This window comes from Pezoporus wallicus, unplaced genomic scaffold (assembly GCF_028554395.1).
Source record: "Pezoporus wallicus isolate ANWC-B61680 ecotype Strahan unplaced genomic scaffold, APGP_CSIRO_Pwel_v1 scaffold_6446, whole genome shotgun sequence".
NCBI lineage: Eukaryota > Metazoa > Chordata > Aves > Psittaciformes > Psittacidae > Pezoporus > Pezoporus wallicus.
Window position 1 is genome coordinate 10,081,970 of NW_026636264.1, and position 20,621 is coordinate 10,102,590.

General features: G+C 43.3%; 1 protein-coding gene across 3 annotated transcripts; it reads left to right on the forward strand.

Annotated features, from left to right (window-relative positions):
* The first annotated feature begins 1,034 nt into the window (after positions 1 to 1,034).
* LOC130594117 (transmembrane 4 L6 family member 1-like) lies at positions 1,035 to 16,041 on the forward strand. 3 transcript variants are annotated; one of them, XM_057399838.1, is made up of 6 exons: positions 1,035 to 1,155; positions 3,985 to 4,162; positions 7,599 to 7,664; positions 12,937 to 13,082; positions 13,848 to 14,034; positions 14,540 to 16,041. In XM_057399838.1, exons 2-6 carry the CDS (start codon positions 3,992 to 3,994, stop codon positions 14,558 to 14,560), a joined length of 591 nt encoding a protein of 196 aa, XP_057255821.1. In that variant the 5' UTR covers positions 1,035 to 1,155; positions 3,985 to 3,991; the 3' UTR covers positions 14,561 to 16,041. The 3 variants fall into 3 exon arrangements, with proteins under 3 accessions (XP_057255821.1, XP_057255819.1, XP_057255820.1); XM_057399836.1 differs by having other exon boundaries at positions 1,043 to 1,164; positions 3,980 to 4,162; XM_057399837.1 differs by having other exon boundaries at positions 1,043 to 1,164; positions 3,983 to 4,162.
* The last annotated feature ends 4,580 nt before the right edge of the window (positions 16,042 to 20,621 follow it).

Here is a 20,621-nt window from a genome sequence, read left to right on the forward strand (position 1 = left end):
GGGTTACATCTACCTCATGGACATCCTAAGTCATGTACATATGGCTATACAACCAATCTTTTGTAGTGACATTAAAGACTGAAAATGTGACATGGCAAGGTGGAGAGTGGAATATTTTGCATCTTTGCATTCACTCACATGTCCCTTTCATTAATGCTTTTGTGGTCAAGTCATCCTTCCTTCTGGATGTTGAGAACAAGGCAACAGCAGGTACCTTCCAGAGGGGGGTATTTATGTTTTCAGTTGATCTGGAAGGGATCTTAGCATATTCCCAGCATGACTTGGGCCAAATCTAACCTAGATATGTTTATATGGTTTTGTGTTTGAACATATTTCAATGGTTATTACTATCACATTTTCTACAAAAGAAAGTCCTTTTTTCCTCAGTAGAAGTCAACTCCCAGTTTAATTTTGATGTTTCTTCATACTCTTCATTGTGTTCTTAATTTCTTGGCCCATCCTTAGTGCCTCTTCTATCTCTCCCTTCTTCTCTGCTAGAGCGAGTCTTCATTTCCCTTCCATCTTCCTACTCTCTCCTCCTTGGAGCTGTGTTTTAATTTCCTTGTTTCCTCCCTTGGTCACACCTCTCCCTTCTCTCCAGCCATTCTGCCCTTCTCTCTCTTTTTTCCACTGTCTTACTAAGAATTTTCTTTCCCTCCCTTCCTTCTCACTCACCTCACTCCCGTGCTTTGCAGCAAACTCGGTTCTGAACTTTAACAGTCACAACCGCATTGTGCAGAAGATGATGCCACACCAATGGCTTTGCCATGCCACCACCTCGTGTTTCAACCCCTTGCACCACTGCTGTCTCCTGCCCTTCCTCTTCTGCCAACCTCCACGGCTGAAATGATTGCAGCAGTAAAAAGGTCTCCACTGCTCCAAGCTGTGTGTCCTGGGGGGCCGAGGCATTGACCACTGGAACACTGCCTGAACGTAATCGATAGCACTGGGTGGCACGCCAACCTCCCGCTGGCCAACCAGGGATAATGTGGGGTATTTCCTAATTCTCTGAAGAGCAACAGCTGTTTGTTTAAAAGAGGCCATCACTAGAAAACATCTCTGTGTCTCCCTCAGACTGCCGTGCTTCAGGAGAGAAGAGCTGGAAAGCCTGAAGCCAGCTGCTGGGAACTGGAGCTTGGAGGCCAAATTAGACCCGTGTAGAAGGTAAGCAAAGATATTTCTATGCTTCCCTCAGCATTAAAAAGCAAATCTTTCTAAAACTCTAGTTAAAAGTTAGAAGCTTTCTCTAGCCACCTTGCTTAGCGAAGCTGTAGAAAGTGCTTTTGTTTGCTGAATTAATAAAGTGCATTGAGTGCTTGTGGCAATCCAGAGTGTTTTCCTAAGCTGTAATAACAGTCGGATCCTCTGATGTACACAGGTAGCAAAGCAACATTGATTGTGGTGGTAGAGTCTCTCACTAGGTCTGGTGATTGATGTTTAGTTAAGTTCTCCTTGCAGTTTGAAGTGGTATTGAGATAGGTCAGAGAGAATGGGTTGTAAACCCCTGTTCTTCCAGCCAAAGCAGCGTCATGTTGCTTTGCACCGGGCGAGAACCAAGCCCTCTGGCTATGTATGAAAGATGCAGAAGAGAGTTTGTAACTCACCTGCAAGACTTAGCTTTTACAGAAGGAGGCCAGGCTGTGCCTGTGCTTGTTTGCTTCTCTCTGGGGAGGGGAAGTAGATGAGATTGGGCAAGCACATGGAAAAGCACAAGCTGGAATGAGACAGAAAAGCAAACAGGCAAAAGTCAGTGTAAAAAATTAACAAATACATTGGGTACTATATAAACAATAGGTAATGACCATAAATCAAGAAGCATCTCTGTTAAAAATGTTCTCTTCTGGAATAGTTTCATGCTAGCTAACTTGCTTTAAAGCTGGATTAAAAAGCATGATGTGATTGTAAAGGGCTCAGAAAAAAAGCCATCTAAGCACAGTGCTGTTATTAAACCTGCAGCAGCAGAGAACAATGCAAATTTTTTGCTATAGAAGAGCAAACTCAGAAGTCTCTGGCAGTCTCAGCTACCTTACAACAATATACAACATCCCATAAAGTCTGTCTGCTTTCCCTCTAAGTTACAGAGGTCTGAGGACAATGGTCTGTGTTCATGACTTACCACACCTCTTGCTGTCTTTGTTCTGTCAATGAAGCTGGTTTCAGCCTGCCTCTGGCTTTTTCAAATGTCTTCATGCTGTCTTTCACCTGGGCTATTCTGCTTGGAAATCCAACCTTGATTGATTCCTATACTCCCAACCTGCTTAATACCTTTTCAACACCAACTTCTGCCACAAAACTTCCAGGATTAGCCAATGCACATGACTAAATTGAGGGGCATTTCACTCTCTCCTGCCTTGGTTATTACAAAACGTGTTTGCACGTAGCAAGAGTAGGCATTTGTGCGTGCATGGCTGCATGTGTATGTGTGTAACACATGTTCTGAAATGGTGTGTGTCCAAATCATCTTCCTTCCCTTATATTTTGTATCATCTTGCTCACAGGAAAGCAAAGCCTCTACATCATAAACTGTCAGCTTTCTATGAGAACAGAAATGCACAGATTCATATTTGGTATTTTTATGCATTTGAAAGCCTTGAGCTGGAGTGAGGTTTTTACTATGATAAAACATCATGAGGAAGTTGTGCTCAGTTTGTGCCATAAAGTTAGTGGCAGTCTAAAAGTTCAATGACCTCTGACCCAGTAGTCTGCAATTTCCATCCTGACACGAAGAAATAGCTGTGGATCCACTTCTGTACTCATCAGCCTTTTCTCTTTGGCTATAGGTCACAGTGCAGGTGCAGTATGAGCTGAGGTTGCTCACTTTGGTGAAGAGGGCTCTAATAGCGGCCTGCAACAAACTTGTAAGGGAGTGACAGAGGTGATGGAGTAGTGGAAAAGCATGGGAGCAACAGCCATGCTTACAGCTTGGAAGATTCAGATTGGACATGAGGAAAGACTTTTTCACAGGGAGGCTGAGGCAGCTCTGCAACAGATCACCCAGAGGGGTGTTATTAGCTCCATCCTTGGGGGCTTTCAAAGCTCAGCTACACAAAGCTATGGCTGGCACAGTGACCTAGTGTTGGTAGTAGTCCTGCTTTCAGCAGGAGATAGGACTGGAGACCTCTTCCAATGATCTGTTATTTATGTTGATTCCTTGATTTTAAAAGAACCTTACTGCTGTGAAATAATAACCTGCTGTTTTATACATTATGGCAGATCTCTGAAAATGAGTTGGGATGGCTTTGTGACCTGCCCTTAGCAAATGGGGTTGGACACATTTCCAGTTTTTCAGATATTTGAGGGTGGGTGCCAAACAGTCACATAACCAACAGTCTTATTTACCCTTGTGTGCGGAGTTAGCATGTCATAGGAAACAGTAATGAAAGTTTCTCCAGGTCTTGCTGACAGTGTATTTTTGACTGAAATAGAGAAAATGCAGCTGGTGGGGCCCTGGTAAGGCTCCTCATGCTGCTCCAGCAGCAAGGCAAGGTTGAACGTTTTTATGGCATTCCTGGCAGTCATCTCCTGCTTTTCCAGACCTTCAGTGCAGTAGATGATATCAAATCAGCTACCCAAGGCAGTGGTCCTAGACATCTTGGTGCTGTTTAGGTGCACCCCCTTCCATTCTTAACCCCACCATGAAGCCTCCTAGCCAGGGTGTCAGTTTGTGCAGCCATGGTTTTGTTGCTGAGTCTCCCAGTTGTCCATTAACAATTAAAACAAAACTCTCTGTTCATTTCATACCAACACATGTTTAGTCCTGGCAAATTTGAATAAATTCAATTAAACATTCCAGTTTTTAATAATTCCATTTTAAGTAACGTCTCTGAAGGGAACAGGCTCTGTAGAACAGGATTATCTGTGCTTTAACTGGAACATTTCTTGCTTCAAAACTGATCCTTCTTTCATGAAAGAAGAAAACTGCTGAAACGCCATGATCCCTGTGCTGCAGTAACCTAAACCTCTCTGCATCTTTCCTCAGCAGAGAGCTACCATGTGCACAGGGAAGTGTTCGAAGTGCATTGGGATCACCCTGTTCCCACTGGCAGTCTGTGCCATAGTCTGCAACATCCTCCTGTACTTCCCCAATGGACAAGTTCTGCAGCTCAGTGAGATAACTGATCTGGTCTGGTTTTTCCATGGCATTCTGGGAGCTGGGATACTGGTAAGACAGAATTGTTGCTACTGTTTCTTATGGGCTTGGTTGGGTTTTGTTTAAATTCAGGGGTAAGTATAACAAAAAAAAAAAAGGCATAGAAACCTGTTTTGCATAAACATTAACTGGGAAGTTGGGTACAGGATTCATAAAGTTCATTCAAGACTGAAAAAGTCCCTAATCACAGGGATACGAGGTTTTCCTGAGATAAATATGAAGACTCCAAGTCAGGAGGAAGCAATCGGACTTACTTCCCACTGTGGAGAAGGGTGACATGGGTGTTCATCCTCCATGAGTCAAAGCAAAACTGAGGTCCTAAACTCAGCTGGATGTGGGGAATTGTAACTATTGTCTGCACCCCACATTACTCCTTTAACTGATTCTATGCTCACTTAAATCACAAGAAAACCATTAAGGGCAAAACTGAAGCATGTTTCAGTAGGTGTTTGTTAGAGACCCAGTCAACACAACAAATGTGGAGCTGCAAACGTCCTAAATCCCAAATGCCTCCCATGTTCCCACATACCCACTTACCTCCTTTGGGGTTTGATCTGGTTTGTTTGTGCTCTTCTGCAGCCAGTTCTCCATCCCACCACTTAGGAAAGATGGCTTTTTTGTGAATATCCGTAACTCGAAGGGAACATGTTTGGGAATACTGACCTTTCCAGTTCATTAGAAAGCATGCTCCCTTTATGCTCTTCCAATTACCCACCCAAGTCAGATAAAAAGTTGAGAGAGCAACATGCCTATGACAAGCACTGGCTGTTTCGCAGCCCAGGCAGATGGTACACTGGCACAGAGCTGGCTACCTGCACATCAAAAAAATGAGTGTTTCAGAATAATTAGCTCAGAAAAAAGGAAATCTCATTCACAGTCAGGCTATGATGCAGCTACCAGTTAAAGTCTATGTAAAAGCTACAGTGGTTGTGGTTCAGAGTCATATTTCCCAAAGCAGGAACATGGTATAAGTCGTTCTTCACCAGCAGCTTGCCTACTTCATCTTCCAGCTACCACTTAGGCCTATTACTCATGATGAGCTTGAACCTAAGCATCAGTTTGTGAAGGAAGCCTAAAGCAACAAGTGGAACTACAGGAGAGACCTGTGGAAAATTCGTATCACTGCAAGCCCAGGAGTCATTGGCGTTCAATGAAAGGAAAGGCAGAAGTTAGGCATGACAGCATCACAGGCTCATTGAAAACTTGCCTTCTTTTAAGGCTTTCTCACAGACTTGCCTGTGGCCACCACTGCATACATCAAAAATGAGAACAGCAAGTGAGAGGGGAGGAGGCAAAATTTGCATTTGCATTGATCTTCAAAACACAGCAAGAGGAGTAATTATTGATCCACAAAGAACGCTGTTGAGTGTGCGTGTTTCCCAGAAAACAGCATGATAAATGCCCACGGGTGAAGAGAATGGGAAAGAAAGCATTACCGTCAGCTCCATTTTCAGGTGCTGGAAGCATGAGAAAATGAAGGGTGGTTTTCAGGCCTCCTAGGGAGCTAAGCCAGGCTCCATGACTGGAGCCTGGTCTGTATCCTCACTCCATAGTTTGGACAGACCAGGCTGCAATGTGCTCCCCCATGCACCCAGCTTCTCCCCAAAGGAAACGCAGAAAGTCATGGAAAGGTTGCCCAACCTTGGAGGATCTCCCTGTAACCAGGACACAGGCTTCAGAGCCAGGGCTGTGGAGGAAACTTCATAACAGCCTGCCCTGGCCCTATGAGTGAGCAAAGCTGCCTCCACATGGGAGTTCATCCTTAGACTGATAGAGCTTGGATGATCAGCTCACATTCTGGCTGAGCAGCCAGCCCCACCCTTTCCTCCTCCTCTGCTGCTTCCCTAATGGAGCTTTATATGACGTGAAAACCTCTCCTTTTCCTTGTTTCAAAAGCTTAGGGTGTAAAGACTGGCTCTGTGTGTCATAGCAACACTTTTCCTAATGGAAGCCAACGTGCAACGCTGGAAAATGCCTGATTGAGCAACGGCTCATGCATGGCCCTCATTTTACTCCCAGCCAAATCTAGGAAATTCTCATTCGCATGTCAAAAGGCAGGTATTCATAATCAGGCTTCTAAGAAAACCCTTCATCCTGAGCCAGGCTAATAGATGATACAAAGCTGTTCACAGCCTAGATGGGAAACCTCCAAAGAAGAAAGATAGCCCTGGAGGACAGGGAGTGTTGGTTTGATGGGCAGAGGTATTAGCTCTCCTGAGTGCCAGACAGCAGTATTAGCTCTCCTGAGTGCCAGACAGCAGTATGCTGGGGCTGAGGCTGCCTTGGGGGCCACCTCTGGTTATTTTGGAGCTCATTTCTTTCCAGGAAGAGGAATGTCTTTTTTGACCTCAATGCTCTACATCTGCAGGTGTCCAGCTGTGGTCCAGCGGCCACTGCAGGTGCTGGAGGCTGCCCCTGGGGTGTGTATAAAAGGCAACGGAGTGAAAGTCCTTTGAAACATACCACGGGGTCTGCAAATCTAATCAGGTTTCGTGGCACTGTCCTACACAGTCTAATGGTGATAGTCACTATACACATAAATTCCCCAGGCTCCATTCACCGTGGACATTGTGCTCTCCCTGCCCTACATGGGACAACATCTGTCCAGCATCTAGTCAGGCTGCTTGTACAGCTTTTACTTTATTTGCTCATTTGTTTGGCTGCCTCTTCTTTCATTAATTTTATAGGGACCGTTTCCTACTTTCTCAAATACACATTGTCTTGCGTTGCTCTTTGAAATGCCTACACAAGCAATGGGCAGAGGCAAGGCAGCAGGAATGCTCTGGCTGCACAGCACAGCTAGACCCACAAAGGCTTTCTTGCCCTCTAGCTACCAAACTAAACGCAGCTTTTCCTATCTCCAGAGTGCTTCTGTAAGGTGACATTATATCCTGAGACACAGATGGTTACTGACTTCATTATATCAGTCCAGCTCCACCTGATAATTACCACGGAGAAAGCTGATGTTAACTGGGAGTTCCCTGTTTAGAGAAGTCCATTTTGTAGGTTTTCCAGAAGCTTAGCACAAAGACCTAAAGCCAGATGTGTTTCAGGAAGTTTAAGACTGATTTCCCTATTGTAATGCAGAGCAGGATGGTCAGAAAACTTAAACTGACATAGTTCTTACTTCACTGATGCATCTTTCCCAAACAGAAATTCCATTTTCTCAAAACTGACACATTTATTCCTGAAAAAAAAACAACAAAACCCTGCTGAAAAGAAGGAGTATAGCTTCAGCACTCAGAATCACTGTACCAGAAACTTGACAGCCAACTCTAGCTGTAAGTTAGAGTTTCTCTTCAGCAAGCACTGAAGTCTAAGCAAGTGCAACTCACAGAGAAGAGGCAGGAGGTTTGCATTTGAGGAACATGATGCCCCAGCTCCTAGGCTTTAAAACCCATCCCAGCAGAAGTACTGCACACCAATTCAGCTTGTTCTTTCCTCACAGGTTATTTTACCAGCTTTCATGATGCTGGGAGCAGGTGGAGCAGGATGTTGCGCTAACAGATGTGGGGTAAGTGGATATTTAAGTGTTGAAGTGGCGCTATGGGGTTTGTGCAATAGCTCCTAAATGGCTGCTCAGCAGGTAGAAATGTACAATGACAAACCATGGCACCACCATCAACAGCCATGTCAGGGAAATGCAGAAAGGGAGCTTGATCTACAGCGTCCCTGGGCTGGGGCCGAGAGCTCAGTTAGCCAACAAGAATGTTGTGATAGCCACTGATAGGAAGGGTAGCGTACTCAGCTGGGCAGGTGCTGGAGCATTTATGCACAATGCTGAGGGCAGAGGGGTACAAAGCTTCCCTACTTCACCCCACATAAAGTAAAATCTGGCTCCAGCTTCCTCCTGCTTGAGGCAACCCTAAAGATTAAGACAGCTGCCTGTTCTTTCTGCTTCCAATTGATCCTATTTCCCAATACCCTTCCATGGCAATTTGTTTTTCCACAGGTGCATCCCTGCTTACCTCTGCAGGGGCAGATAGGTCCCCTGCTTTGCAGGCCCATGCTTAAAGCCTGAGATGTTGTGGCTGGCACCAAGGAGCCAGCGCTGCTTCCTGCAGCTCTGACCTGTAGCACACATCTTTCTAAGCATTATGCACATGAAAGGTGCAAATGCAATTTGGGCTCTCTGCCATCCAGAGAAAAGACAGGGAGAATTTTTCCCTTGATAATTAAGAATATTATAAAGCAACATGTCATACACAGGCATCTCCATTAATCCTCGTGCCCTGGGCACAGACTTCTCTGTGGTTATCATTATTAGAAAAATAATGTGATTTAGAAATGTTATTTTTAGTCTGCATCCTTCCCAGAAGCAGCCTGGAATGAGAGGTTCCATACAACAAAACATGTCTCTTCTGTACTCTTCAATTAATATTTAGTTTCATCCATAAGAAGACCTTTACCTCTTCAAGATGTTTTACTTAAGTAATTCATTATTCATAATGCCAAAATAACATTTTTCATTAATGTCAACAAGTACATCCCAAGGGACATGCCATTGCATTGATTTCACCCAAAGTCACATGCACAAAAAGATGCTAACAACACCCAAGTCGGCAGTTGAAGAGCTGGGGCTGAATCTAGGCACCCTGAACCCAGTGCCTGAGCCAGCTGCATCTCATTCTGAGTGAGGTAGAAAGTGGTGGTGAAAACAGCCATACTGTGGTGAAAACAGCCATAATGTGGGTGTTCTCACACTGCTGAACGTGGTAAGTCGGGAGGGGGAATCCAGCTGAACTGGGCTCAGTCCTCAAGTCATCTCAGTTCTCCCTTCTCCATCCTTCATCCTAGCACTAAATATTACAGAGCCAAGAGTTCACTGCCCCAGCCCACTAATGCAAGTGGTAGCACCATGCTGTCCAGCAGCCTGCATCCACAGAACCCCCACTCTCCTCCATTGTCCTCCACCACCCTTTGACTGTCTAAGCCATTCCTGGAAGCAGCACACAGATACCAAGTATCCTGTCTGCACCTTCCTGTCACTGGTGGGTTACTTACAAGCTCTTCTTTATTTGCCGTTATAGAGGAATACAATAGACATTGTTGAGAGGTAGTTTGATTATTAGATGGGGCTTTGAGCAACCTGGTCTAGTGGAAGGTGTCCCTACCCATGGAAGGGGGTTGTAACGAGATGAGCTGTAAGGTCCTGTCCAACCCAAACCACTCTGTGATTCTATGGTTCTATGATTTTATGATTCTGTGATTCTATAATTATGTGCTATGATATTTGTATAAAGATAGTTAGCTGATGGCCAGGTGATGAAGCTACTCAAGAACAGAGTCTCTACTACTATTCAGTAATAAGGTAGTACTACTCGAGAATAGGCTTAGCCGGGACAGTGTATCTTTGAAAATGCTGTCTTCTGGGACTGTGGGAATTGCCCACCTCTTTGAGGTGGAAAGGGGTGAAGCTTTACAAGTCACCCTGTTTTAAACAGAATGTGGCTCAAAGGAGAGATGAGATGGGGACATGAGCAAAGAGCTAGTGGCTATAAATGGTATTAAAAACAATAGTTCCCCTGCACAGCTCCTGGGAAAGGGTGATTTCCAGGCATGCAAAAAGAGGTGAGCATTGCAGGGAAATCTGAAGGCCAATGATGTGCTTCTTTAGGAGAAGAAACCTCAGGAAACTTTGCTTTGAGGATAGTGGGAAGAAATGTAGACACCTGCAGCAGGGTTGCTCAGGTGCCCTGACTATAGGCTGCATTCCCAAGGCAGGGTTTGTATGGTATGAGTCACCCGGCTCTTGGTGGTGTGTTCACCAGCTTCCACCTCTTGTCAGGGAACTAACCCACACTGGAGCTACTCAGGAGCCTCTGTAATCCAAAGGTTTGTTTGGCCACTGTTCTGCTTTGGGAACCTTAGGTATAAAATGATTATTTATACTGAATACTCAGCATTGTTTTTTGTAGGGGCAAAAAAAAAACGTTAAAGGACTAATACTGGTCATAATTATTATTCAATCAGAACATTACTATTTTCCTCAGGGTAGGGACTCAATCCTATTATATTTTGCAAAATTCCTGGTTTAATAGCTTCAGACTTCATCAAGGCCTTTACCTTCTGCTGAAGTATCAACAATAGTAATCATAATTGCTATATTTCTCATCCTTTTTATTCTTTTTATTGAATTCTCCAGTTCCCAGTGATTATGTGCTGAACTGAGTAAGTTTTTCATTAATTCATTTCAAATTGTTGCCTTCAAGCATACCTCAATAGCTTCTTGTCCTTGCATAATGCAAGTAATGACTTTGGAAAGTTAACAGATTTACCAAGCTTCCATCTCTTAGCATGAACATATCTGAAAGCATCCACTGCACTGGCACAATATGGAAAAAAGGACCCTCAAAATGCAGCTCCTGCCATTGCATCTGCAAACATACTCTGATATTTGACTTTAAGCCTTCCTTTAGAGTTACTGGTAGAACAAGAATAGCCATAGCAGCTTTGCAGACAAAGAAACTTTATAAAGATATCTGGATAACCAGACAGAATGTTAATTCCACAAAAAGACCCAAAACAAGTGAAAGAAGAGAGAAAGTAACAGGGAAGAAATGTGCATGAAACAAGAACCAGGGCAATAAAGAACAGCATAAGCTGGGACAGAAGGAACTTGGTAACTTCACCAAAGCAGCTGATGCAAATGCTCAAAGAATAAGTGCTAAAAGTCTTCCTCTGCTCACCAGGAAAATGCTGAAAGGTTGAGACGATGAAACAGTTAATAAAATTCTTGTATCTCCACATATATGGGGCAAACCTTCAGAAAAGTCTGCAGAATGGTAGATATAATGGGGAAATACAACTGCAGGTCTAGAAAATGCTGAGGAAATCTAACAGCTGCAGCAGCTTCAGGCAGTAAAGTCCTTGTCTATGTGACTGTGTGCACAGTAAGGGAAATAGATGAGATGAAGTTAGTCATACAGCCAACAGATTTCAGATGAGAGGATTGTGTGTCACAGAATAGTCATCAAAGATAGCACTGACAAGTACTACTGGTACTAATCACTGTCATAAAACATAGTAATAGCAAATGACCATCTGACTTTTGCTATCATAATTACCTTTGGGATGCCCCATACTGCTATGCTGTGCTAAAACTAGGCTTTAGCATAATTAAGATCCTTTAGCCAAGAGGCAGAATGCACGGTTGAAATAAATGAGAAAACAGATGAGAAGGGCTTCAGCACAGGTAGCAGTTTCAGACAGAGTATTGGTCACTCACCTTCACTGCAAGGGGTGGCTGGTGATCTTATTATGAGAGACAGTGCATTAGCTACAACCCAGGCACTGCTCTGGTCCAGGACAATATACTAAATTACCTACATTTGCTGACAATGAAGCCCTGCTAAGAGGCAACTCAGCCAGCATACTGATAAAGACAAAAAAAGCACCCACCTTTGCAAAAGAAAAGACTGAGTTATTAATCAGTAATGATGAAATAAATCTCACGAGAAATCACAGCAACTTCTAACTCAGGGGTTGCTTTAAAGGCAAAACAACACACAAACAACACTCAAAAATGAGTCAATTTACACACCAGCAGCATACAAAGTTTTACAGAAAGCAGTCACCAGCTGGCAAGTTGGAAACTGCATGCACTAGCTTGAACATGTTCAGGCAGTGAATTCAAGACTATGTCGCAAATCTGTAACATGGATGGTGGATATTTACATTTGACTCTCAAGTGCAGAGCTCTGTGGGGCTTCTGTCAGTAGGAGAAGGTTTCTACCTTCCTTGTGGGCTGTTAAATTCCACTGGTATTTGCTGGCAATAGGGAAATATGAGGCCTGTGGTATTTGGCTTCAAACCCAAGTCATGGATGGGAGTGTTTCCAGTGTACTTCCTCAGCTGTGCCTCTGCCCTGACTCTGAGGCAGTCTCACTTCCTTAACCCAGTCCAAGCCTTCCCTTGGCTCTGTCAGTCTCCTCCAGAGTATTTCTCTTTTCCTTCTTGGCAGAGTTGTGAACAACCACAAGCAGTGACTCTCAACAAGACTAGTGAGAAGCCTGTCCCAGATACACCACCAGTAGCACCCTCCTGATATTCTTTTGCTATATACAAACATCAATGAGGTACAATCTATCCATTAACAGAAAGCTGCCCCAAAACTGAGTAAAGGTAACGTTTCCATGGGAGTGGACAATGTAAAAAGTATAAGTGCATTACATATAATTCAAAGTCACTGATGGCTGCCACATGCAACGCAATTAGGTTTCTCAACACGAGCAGTGGCAACCACCTCAGGCTGTGGCAAAATTTAAAAAAAACAGCAATAAAAAAGGCTTTTTTTTGCATTCCTCATCAATTAACAAAACCACTAATGTACCCTCTGTAGCTTTCATACCTGGTTCAGTAACTGCTTGCTAGTTTCTGTTGGTACAAGAGCTGAGAAAGGTGCTCTTGGTCAAGAGATGGAAGTGTCAAGGCACATGATACGGATGACATCAAGCCAATACTGGCGTATTGCTGGCTTTTTGAAAGATGTCCCTCCAGATTTTTCATAATCGATGGGTCAAATATAGATCTCTGGACAAGTAAAACTCTGGGCTTTACCTACTTTTCAAAGCAATGCGAATACAGTCTGAAATCCTTTCACATCTAGGATATCTGCACAGTCCGATAAAGTCAACTGATTTTTATTCCCATAAATATCATGCTATTACTATGAGTTTCAGCATACAATAAGAAACAGATAAAGATAATTCCTTCCCATTCAGTGTAAGCTTTCCATGCTACTCAAGCTTCTGTGCATGCAATGCTGATGGTCTTTTCCATTTCAGATGCTGCTGTCAGTGGTCCTGGCTGTGCTGGGATTTGCCGGAGGAGCATACTGTGTGGTCATCTCCTCACTGGGGCTCATTGGGGGCCCTCTGTGTGACACAGGTGATGGAGAGTACCTCTATCCTTTCAGGAACGACACTCTGGAGTGAGTATGACTCCCTTAATTTCAACCTTAATTCCTTCAACTTTGCCTTCCCTAAATCCCCCGCATCTTCCTATAGCAAATTAGGATTTTCCCAACGTGGTCCACCCTGTCTACACCTAAACTCACATTTCTCTGAGTACCGTGTTCCAGCTGGTTAGTTCTTTGACCAAGGAATCATCTCTGGGAGAACTGCCTGAGTTTCTTCTGTCGTGCTCATCAGCAGCCCCTTGTGCAAGTTGCACCAGGCTTTCAAAAGGCTGCTGAACTGTGACTACCACTGGAGTCAAAAGGAAATGTTTGATAACTATGATATCTGCTAAATCATCATGAAGTGAGTCTACTCTAACAACTTCTGAAAAGCAAAACGAAAATCTTCTCTGAATCTTTACGTTAACCTTGGCAACCATGCTCTTCAAGCCAGAGGCAGAGGTGATAGATATACTGGGCTGAGATAGCACAGCAGGAAATGGACAATATGGAGACACATTTTAAAATCCTTATGATCCTTTCCCTTTAGTTACTGACACTGCCATGAAACAAAAGGGAGATTCTTGTGCGTGCAACAGGTGCATCTCACTTCCCTAGTCATCAATTGCACCTCTGTAAAGGGAATTCTGAAGAGAATCATCAGCTTTTACCAATTATAGTAGAATTTGAGACTCACTTTGTTCAATCAAGTTCAGAAAGTGTAATGCCAGAAAACACAGAAAGCATTGTCAAATTTGTGTTTTCTAATACATTGCCAGTTATTTTTCTCTATCACAGAGGAAATTATTTGTTCAATCAGACAACATGGAGCATTTGCAAAGAACCTGAAAACATCATCCTTTGGAATATCATCCTTTTCTCTATTCTCCTGGCCATTGGTGTGATTGAAGCTATTCTTTGTTTTATTCAAGTCATCAGTGGACTCACTGGCTTCATATGTGGCACATGCATGAGGAAAAGAAAGGTTGGTATGCAGGAAAAGATATCAGAGTGCTTTATGTTCTTACCACTTTTCTTTTTCAGGCTCTGGTAATGGTACATGAGCAGAGAGATCAGCACAGCCCCTGAATGAGTTCCTCCAGGGAGCTGAGGCAGTACAGATGCACTTGGGCACTGTCTCTCCATCACACTGTAGTCAGGGATAACCCAGTCCTAAGATGTTTCAAAACAGCAGAGCAGTGTGATGTGTTGACATGCTTGGTTGCATGGCTGTGTTCCCATTCAAGAAGCCTTTTTGATGAAGGATAATGGCTTCTGGGTTCTCAGAGAGGGATGAGAAGTAGAGGGGTTTGTAATTGGTCAACAGTAGTAAAAATGTCATTTTTGAAAATGGAAGGAAACTTCTTTTAAGTTTTATTTATCACCATTGCTTTCTTTTCACTATTTATTTTCACTGTACGAGATGCTTGCAGGAAGTCTGATATCCCCCTGGAATATTAATTAATCATCTTTCATTCATTGCCTTTCAGACAACTATTTCTGGAATGTGACGGACCTACAGGACAAGCATTGAGCTGCCAATTCACATACAATAAGGATAGTGCACTGTGATGTATTTATGAGGGGGACAACAAAGAAAACCTAAAATGTCAGGAGTTTCATGGGGGAAAATGAATTTTTTCATAAAGAAGTCAGGATGGTAAAAGTCTGGATCACTTAGATCTGAGACTGCAGCTTTTCATCTCTCTAAATATATCTACTAGGGCTCAGTAGGTATTGGCAAAACCACCAATCTGTCTGGTTCTAACCACTATACTTGCACGTAAAACACAACAGTCCCCATATAGATCTCACCGCTTGCCCCTTGTGAATATGGGAATCTGAACCATTGTTAATGCACACATTTATCAGCTTCACCAAGCAGGAGCTCTCTGTCTGGATGTAAATAACCTTTCATCCCCCTCAAAATCCCACCATGAGCTCACCTGTCTGTTGCTATTAACTTGCTAACTGGGCACTTCCAGATTTAAATTAGGATGTGCATGGAATATATTGAAGGCATATGTAACACCACAGAGGCAGGCAACTGAAGCATAGTTTTCAGCCACTCTGGAGCCAAATCCCCTTATGCCCATTCAGTAGCTTGCTGTCATGCTTGACAAAGTCCAGTGCACTTTTAAATCAGTTCTTCAGAAGCATCTAAGAGACGTGGCTTTTGAGTCTATATAGACAATAGGGATTGCAGCAAGATGAAGATTTAGAAATGTTCAGTTTCATGAAACAGTGGAGAACCTCACCAATTTTTCCCATCGGAGACTGCATAGGAATTTCAGTGATTTCCACAAAGGTCTGTAGGGCTGTTCTAGAATAGATCACATGGACAAAGCAGTTAACTGTTAAAGATAAACATTAAATCGATAAAGGTAGTAATTATGTGCAGCTTGGTAGCAAATAAGAGATACAATCTGAGAGACAACAGATTGCATCAGTCTTGGTGTTACAGCTACAGTAATCCCAAGCAGGAACTGCATAATTCCTCATCACTACTCAAGATCAAGGCCTCGATGCTAAAGTCCACGACAGGCAAATTTCAGAAGCCCCATCATTTCAGTGACTTCCTCAAAGGTTAATTCCTGGACATGCCACTGAGTCAGCCAAACTGTAAGATAATCTTTATCCATCCTGAATGCACGTACACAGCTGTGAAAATCTGAATACATTTGAAGCACTTGGAGTCCATTTTTCACAGAGAAACACTGATGTTTTCTCAGTCAAAAGTTGTTCACATTTCTGCATTGTAGCATAAGAGCAAGTTATTTGAGCACAGTTAATGCGGACACACGTGGCTGTGTTGTCTTCTAATCCAGCGCAGAAAATGCTTTGTATTAGTGTCCCATTTACACAAAATAGGGAAGAAAACGTCAGCTGTGCTAGATGAGGAGCACAAGTATACTGCCTTGGAGTATCACTTCACCCCTAAAGCAGGAAATTTGATGTATAAAACTTAAAAGTACCTTTTGTAAAAGAAAAACATGCATAAGACTTGCCAAAGTTTGCAGTCGTAGCTAGGAGCATCCAAACCTGCCAGGTGGCTTAAATGGCTCATGCCCATTGTCAGCAGTGAAGCCTGGGCAGTGCTATGATATAAAGCAGACTTCAAAATAAAGCCAACTGTTTCAACCAGGAAAAGACTCAAGGAGGCAGCTAGAAGCAAGGATATTCATCATGCAGTCAGGCACAGACAGACTCCTTCATCAGCAGAGGTGCTCTATGAGCTCTTCATGGTCCCTGAACACCATCCCTGCCCTCATACTTTAGTCTTGCCTCCCTGACTCTCATTGCAATGATAGAGCAAGTTTAGGCTGTGCCAGCACTCGGAGAGGGAGCAGTACCCAGTGGCACACGCAACATCCAGCGTGGAAAAGTGTATGCACTGTACTGCTGCCATCTGTTTGCTCCAAGCTGTTCTGCCCTGGGGATGTTCAGTGTCATGTCTGCGTGATTACAGGGACACCTCTGTCCTGCCTACTGTGCGATCACTGGCCTCTCTGTTATATGTAAATATTAAATATTGTCATTCTGAAGTGATTTTTCTGTCTTGATTTGTGTGACCTAAAGGACTTCAAACTAGCTCCAGCAGGAAGAGATACAGAACAAGACAGAAAACAGAGTTAAAGTGTCTAGCTTGAACCACCAAAAAGCAGTCTTTTCTGGGACAGGCATTAAGCTACAAAGTTGATGGAAGAGGCAGCCTTCCCCCAGCCCACACTAAAAGAGGTGACTAAGGCAGGTGGGAGGCATTGACTTTCTGGGCAAGATTGGAACTGGATCTGCAGGTTGGAACTAGATGATTTTGAGGTCCTTTCCAACCCTTACCATTCTATGATTCTATGAAGATCCAGTTGTCTACTCTAGACAGGAGCATTTGGTGCCATTTGAAATGCAGCAAAGCATCCTGCCCATCCTCCAGATGCAATGTGGTACATGTCCTCTGTCCTGCTTGAGAGCCACTCGCAGATGTCTAGAGACCCAAGTATCTCAGTTGGAGCTACCAACACAGGGGTGTGGGTGACGAAGACAAATGCCTCTCTTGGAAGCTAAAGATTCATTTACCCAAGATGCATAAAGGTGGTAAAATTTGGTGAAATCTCTGTGGTTTTTTGGATTACCTTATTCACCTTTTGCATGAGTCAAAGCCTGACCTCCCAGAAGTATCACGAGAGCCTTCTCTGGGAGCCAGCCAGCACATAGCAACAGGGGCAGCTGCTCACATCAAGCACTGCAGGGAGACCTGCAAACCCAACCTTTCCTAGGCTTGGCTTCAGAATAAAATGGCTACATAAGACTACTACTAATAAATTCAATTTGGACAGAATTGGGTGAAATAAAGATAACGTGTTTCAGGATTGGGGTTACTACAGATTTTAAGGAGTTTTGGTGTTGGTGTTGATTTTGGGTTTGGTTTGGGTTTTTTTCCATTTTGTCTCTGAAATGTTTTAGATACTGTACACCTGAAGAATTTAGTAAAACTAAAGAACTCATAATATACTTCTATATCTATCTTTAATCACAGAATCATAGAACGCCAGGTTGGAGGGACCTCAGGGATCATATGGTCCAACCTTTCTAGGCAAAGCATAACCAAGACTAGGTGTCCCTGCACCCTATCCAGCCAAATCTTCCTTCTTTCCTTTCTTTCTTTTTTTTTCTCTCTTTATTTCTTTTTTATTTTTCTTTCAGTCTTTTTTTCTTTCTTTTTCTTTTCTTTCTCTCTCTCCTTTTCTTTTCTCTTTTCTTTTTTCTTTTCTTTTTTCTTTTCTTTTCTTTTCTTTTCTTTTTCTTTTCTTTTCTTTTCTTTTCTTTCCGTCTTGTCTTTTCTTTCCTTTTCTTTTCTTTTTTCTTTTCTTTTTTCTTTTTTCTTTTCTTTTTTCTTTTCTTTTCTTTTTCTTTCCCTGTCTTTCTTTCTCCCTTTCTTTCTCTCTTTCTTTTCTTTCACTCTCCTTCTTTCTCTCTGTCTTTCTTTCTAGCTACTTACCAGTTTGTCTTCTCTATATCTACCAATCTTAAAAAATTGCTGGTCATAAACTCACACAGGCATAATGACAAAACATTTGTTCCATTTTTACACTGATCACTCTGCAGTCTCACCACACGGGCTCTCACAGAAGGAGTAAAATTGTTACTTTCCAATCAAATTATCCCTCTATCTTCCGTGTTTGAAACTCACGTAGATCAGCCACCTGCAAATCTGTGTTGGTTGGAAGAGAAAAAATTGTTCCTGGGTTTAGCTTGGAATAGGAATAAAACTTTAGGCCAAGAACATCAACTGAGAAACTGTAAATGTTTGGAGACCGATTGCCCGGTGTTTCAGCTTCCAGGATCAAGGACATGATTCAAATAGCTGGGTTGGGAACCACAGACTTGTTCATACCATCTCATTTCAAGAGGAACTGTCAGATCATTTTGATGCAAATAGCTCAGATGCCTCAGGCCCAGTGCTGGGTTTTTCTTGGCACAAAGAGCAAAGCAAGCCAGTGAGAGGTTGGTCCCCACACACCTCTCTGTGCCACGGCCTCTGCTCTACTGCCCCAGCTTCAGACCTGCGTCTCTCCTCCCAGGGAGCTCCTCACAGGTAACCACTTCTTTGCAAACAACTTAAGAAGCAAAAGAAATGAAAAAAAAAAAACCAAAATTTTACAGATTCTTGAATTATTTTATTTCCTACAGAGCACCAGATCTTTGGGCTTGTCCCTTTCCAGAGGAGTGACAGGGGACAGCCACTCTTCAGAAAGACCCTTCCCTGTGGCACCTCTCATCCCCATGGGGCACAGAAGACTGGCTAAAGCTCATCATCAGTAATGTAGCACATTTAACCCAGAAAAGCAGGGCTGTAGCTTTATCCTAGGCACAGATGCCACTGTTTCGTCCACCTTTCTTTCTTCCTGTAGGTTAGCTTCAAAGCTGAGTAGCTGTAAGTGTAGATCTCACTACAGTGTAGATCATTCCCACCATAGACAGAAAACAACCCTAGTACACAGCACTCCTCCTTTCTTCCAGGCACTCCTCTATTTTAATCAATCACCTCTCACAGTTTGCTCCATCAGGGTCAAGTGATAAGGAGAGAGTAAGAGCACGTCTGAGTATCCCCCAAGTAGTTACTCAGAGCCAATGGAGATACACCAGAATGTCCTAGCTGCTGCTCCAGAATGGCACATGTCTCCCACAGGTTCTCTGTAACATCTGCTTGACCATGTGGACATCTCAGAAGCTTCAGAGCATCTCAGGTGGCACCAGCCATCTCTGTGTGAGCATCCAAATCAAGCCCTGAAACATCTACTGGGTATAGTGATACTGCTCCTAAAAGCAGCCCTGAGTCCAGCAGGCTGAGATCTGCCCTCACTCTGTCCTGCCTCACAGGACCTAAAACAGGTCAGTGAATCACCTCCTAAAATTGCATATTTGTCCCCATGGGTTACGCAGGGAGCTTGCAGTGAGCAGCACAACAGCTGGCACCTGAAGCTGCAGCCATCCATCATGAGCAGGGAGGTGAAGCCACCTCAAGCATCTCTCCATTAGTGAGACTTCTTTGTTTGTAAAATAGATGTGTTAGCTGAGAGTCCTCTAATGGCAAAAGAGCACAAGAGTTTCAGTGAAGAATTGATCTTGGTGGTATCATCTCATGCTTTTACAATCCTTCCATGCACTGTATATCATCATCCAGCTTCAGATGAACTACCTTACGCATCGTTATCTCTAAGTCTCCTTTGTCCCATTACGTGTTTTTCACCTACGTTTTGCCTCACCACATCTTCCCTCCATCCCTCTGGGTTTTCCAATGAAGTTTCCCTGCAGGTTTTCATGCCTGACACTTTTCACTGGTTTGTTTTTCAAGGGATGATAAAAAGCAGTCAGACCAGACATCCTCTGCAGATATCAAAGAACAAATTCAAGTCTTGCTTTGGACATGCTGAATTCGGTTGACCCCTACACGAAGAATGCAGTGCTAGGTATTTCATCCCAGGATTGCCTGGTTGCAGAGAGGACTCAGACCTGACTGTGCGTACCTTCAGCCACATGCACCTTCAACCCTACTCTGTTCCTGCCTAGGAAATACACTGCAAAACATCTGCTCACAGAAAAAAAGCTTAGTGTGTGTCTGTGTGTAAACTGTGTTTTAAAAGTTTTTGGAATATCCAATTCAGAGCAAGGAAGGCAACCCAGAGAGAGCAGTGGCTCCGTTGCCACCAACAGCTGCAGTTTCTATGACTTTGTAGAGGGTACATTTAAGATGAGAGTGTTACAAATTACCCACTAGAAAATGTGCCTTTATAGCACACAGTGCCCCTTTTTGTACATAAATAGTTGAGTCAAAGTTTAACCCCCGACTCAATTAAAACAGCATTTGATTATAAATATAAAGGAATATTCCTCCTAAGGCAGGATAAATAACCATCTGGATGTCAAGCTTTTCATCTTTTTTCAAGTTTTTTTAAACACTTCTATAGAGTGTTCCCACCAGATCACTGCCTGTCTTACCCAAACCCTTATTTTCCCCTGTACAGAGATGTCACTGAAAACACAGGGTTCCTGCCGTTGTCCCCCCATCTTCCC

Coding starts and splice junctions, on each gene's coding strand:
- LOC130594117 (XM_057399838.1), top strand. CDS start 3,992: ATGTGCACAGGGAAGTGTTCGAAGTGCATTGGGATCACCCTGTTCCCA. Junction 13,083..13,847: donor TTCAGGAACGACACTCTGGA/GTGAGTATGACT, acceptor TCTCTATCACAG/AGGAAATTATTTGTTCAATC. Junction 14,035..14,539: donor CATGCATGAGGAAAAGAAAG/GTTGGTATGCAG, acceptor ATTGCCTTTCAG/ACAACTATTTCTGGAATGTG.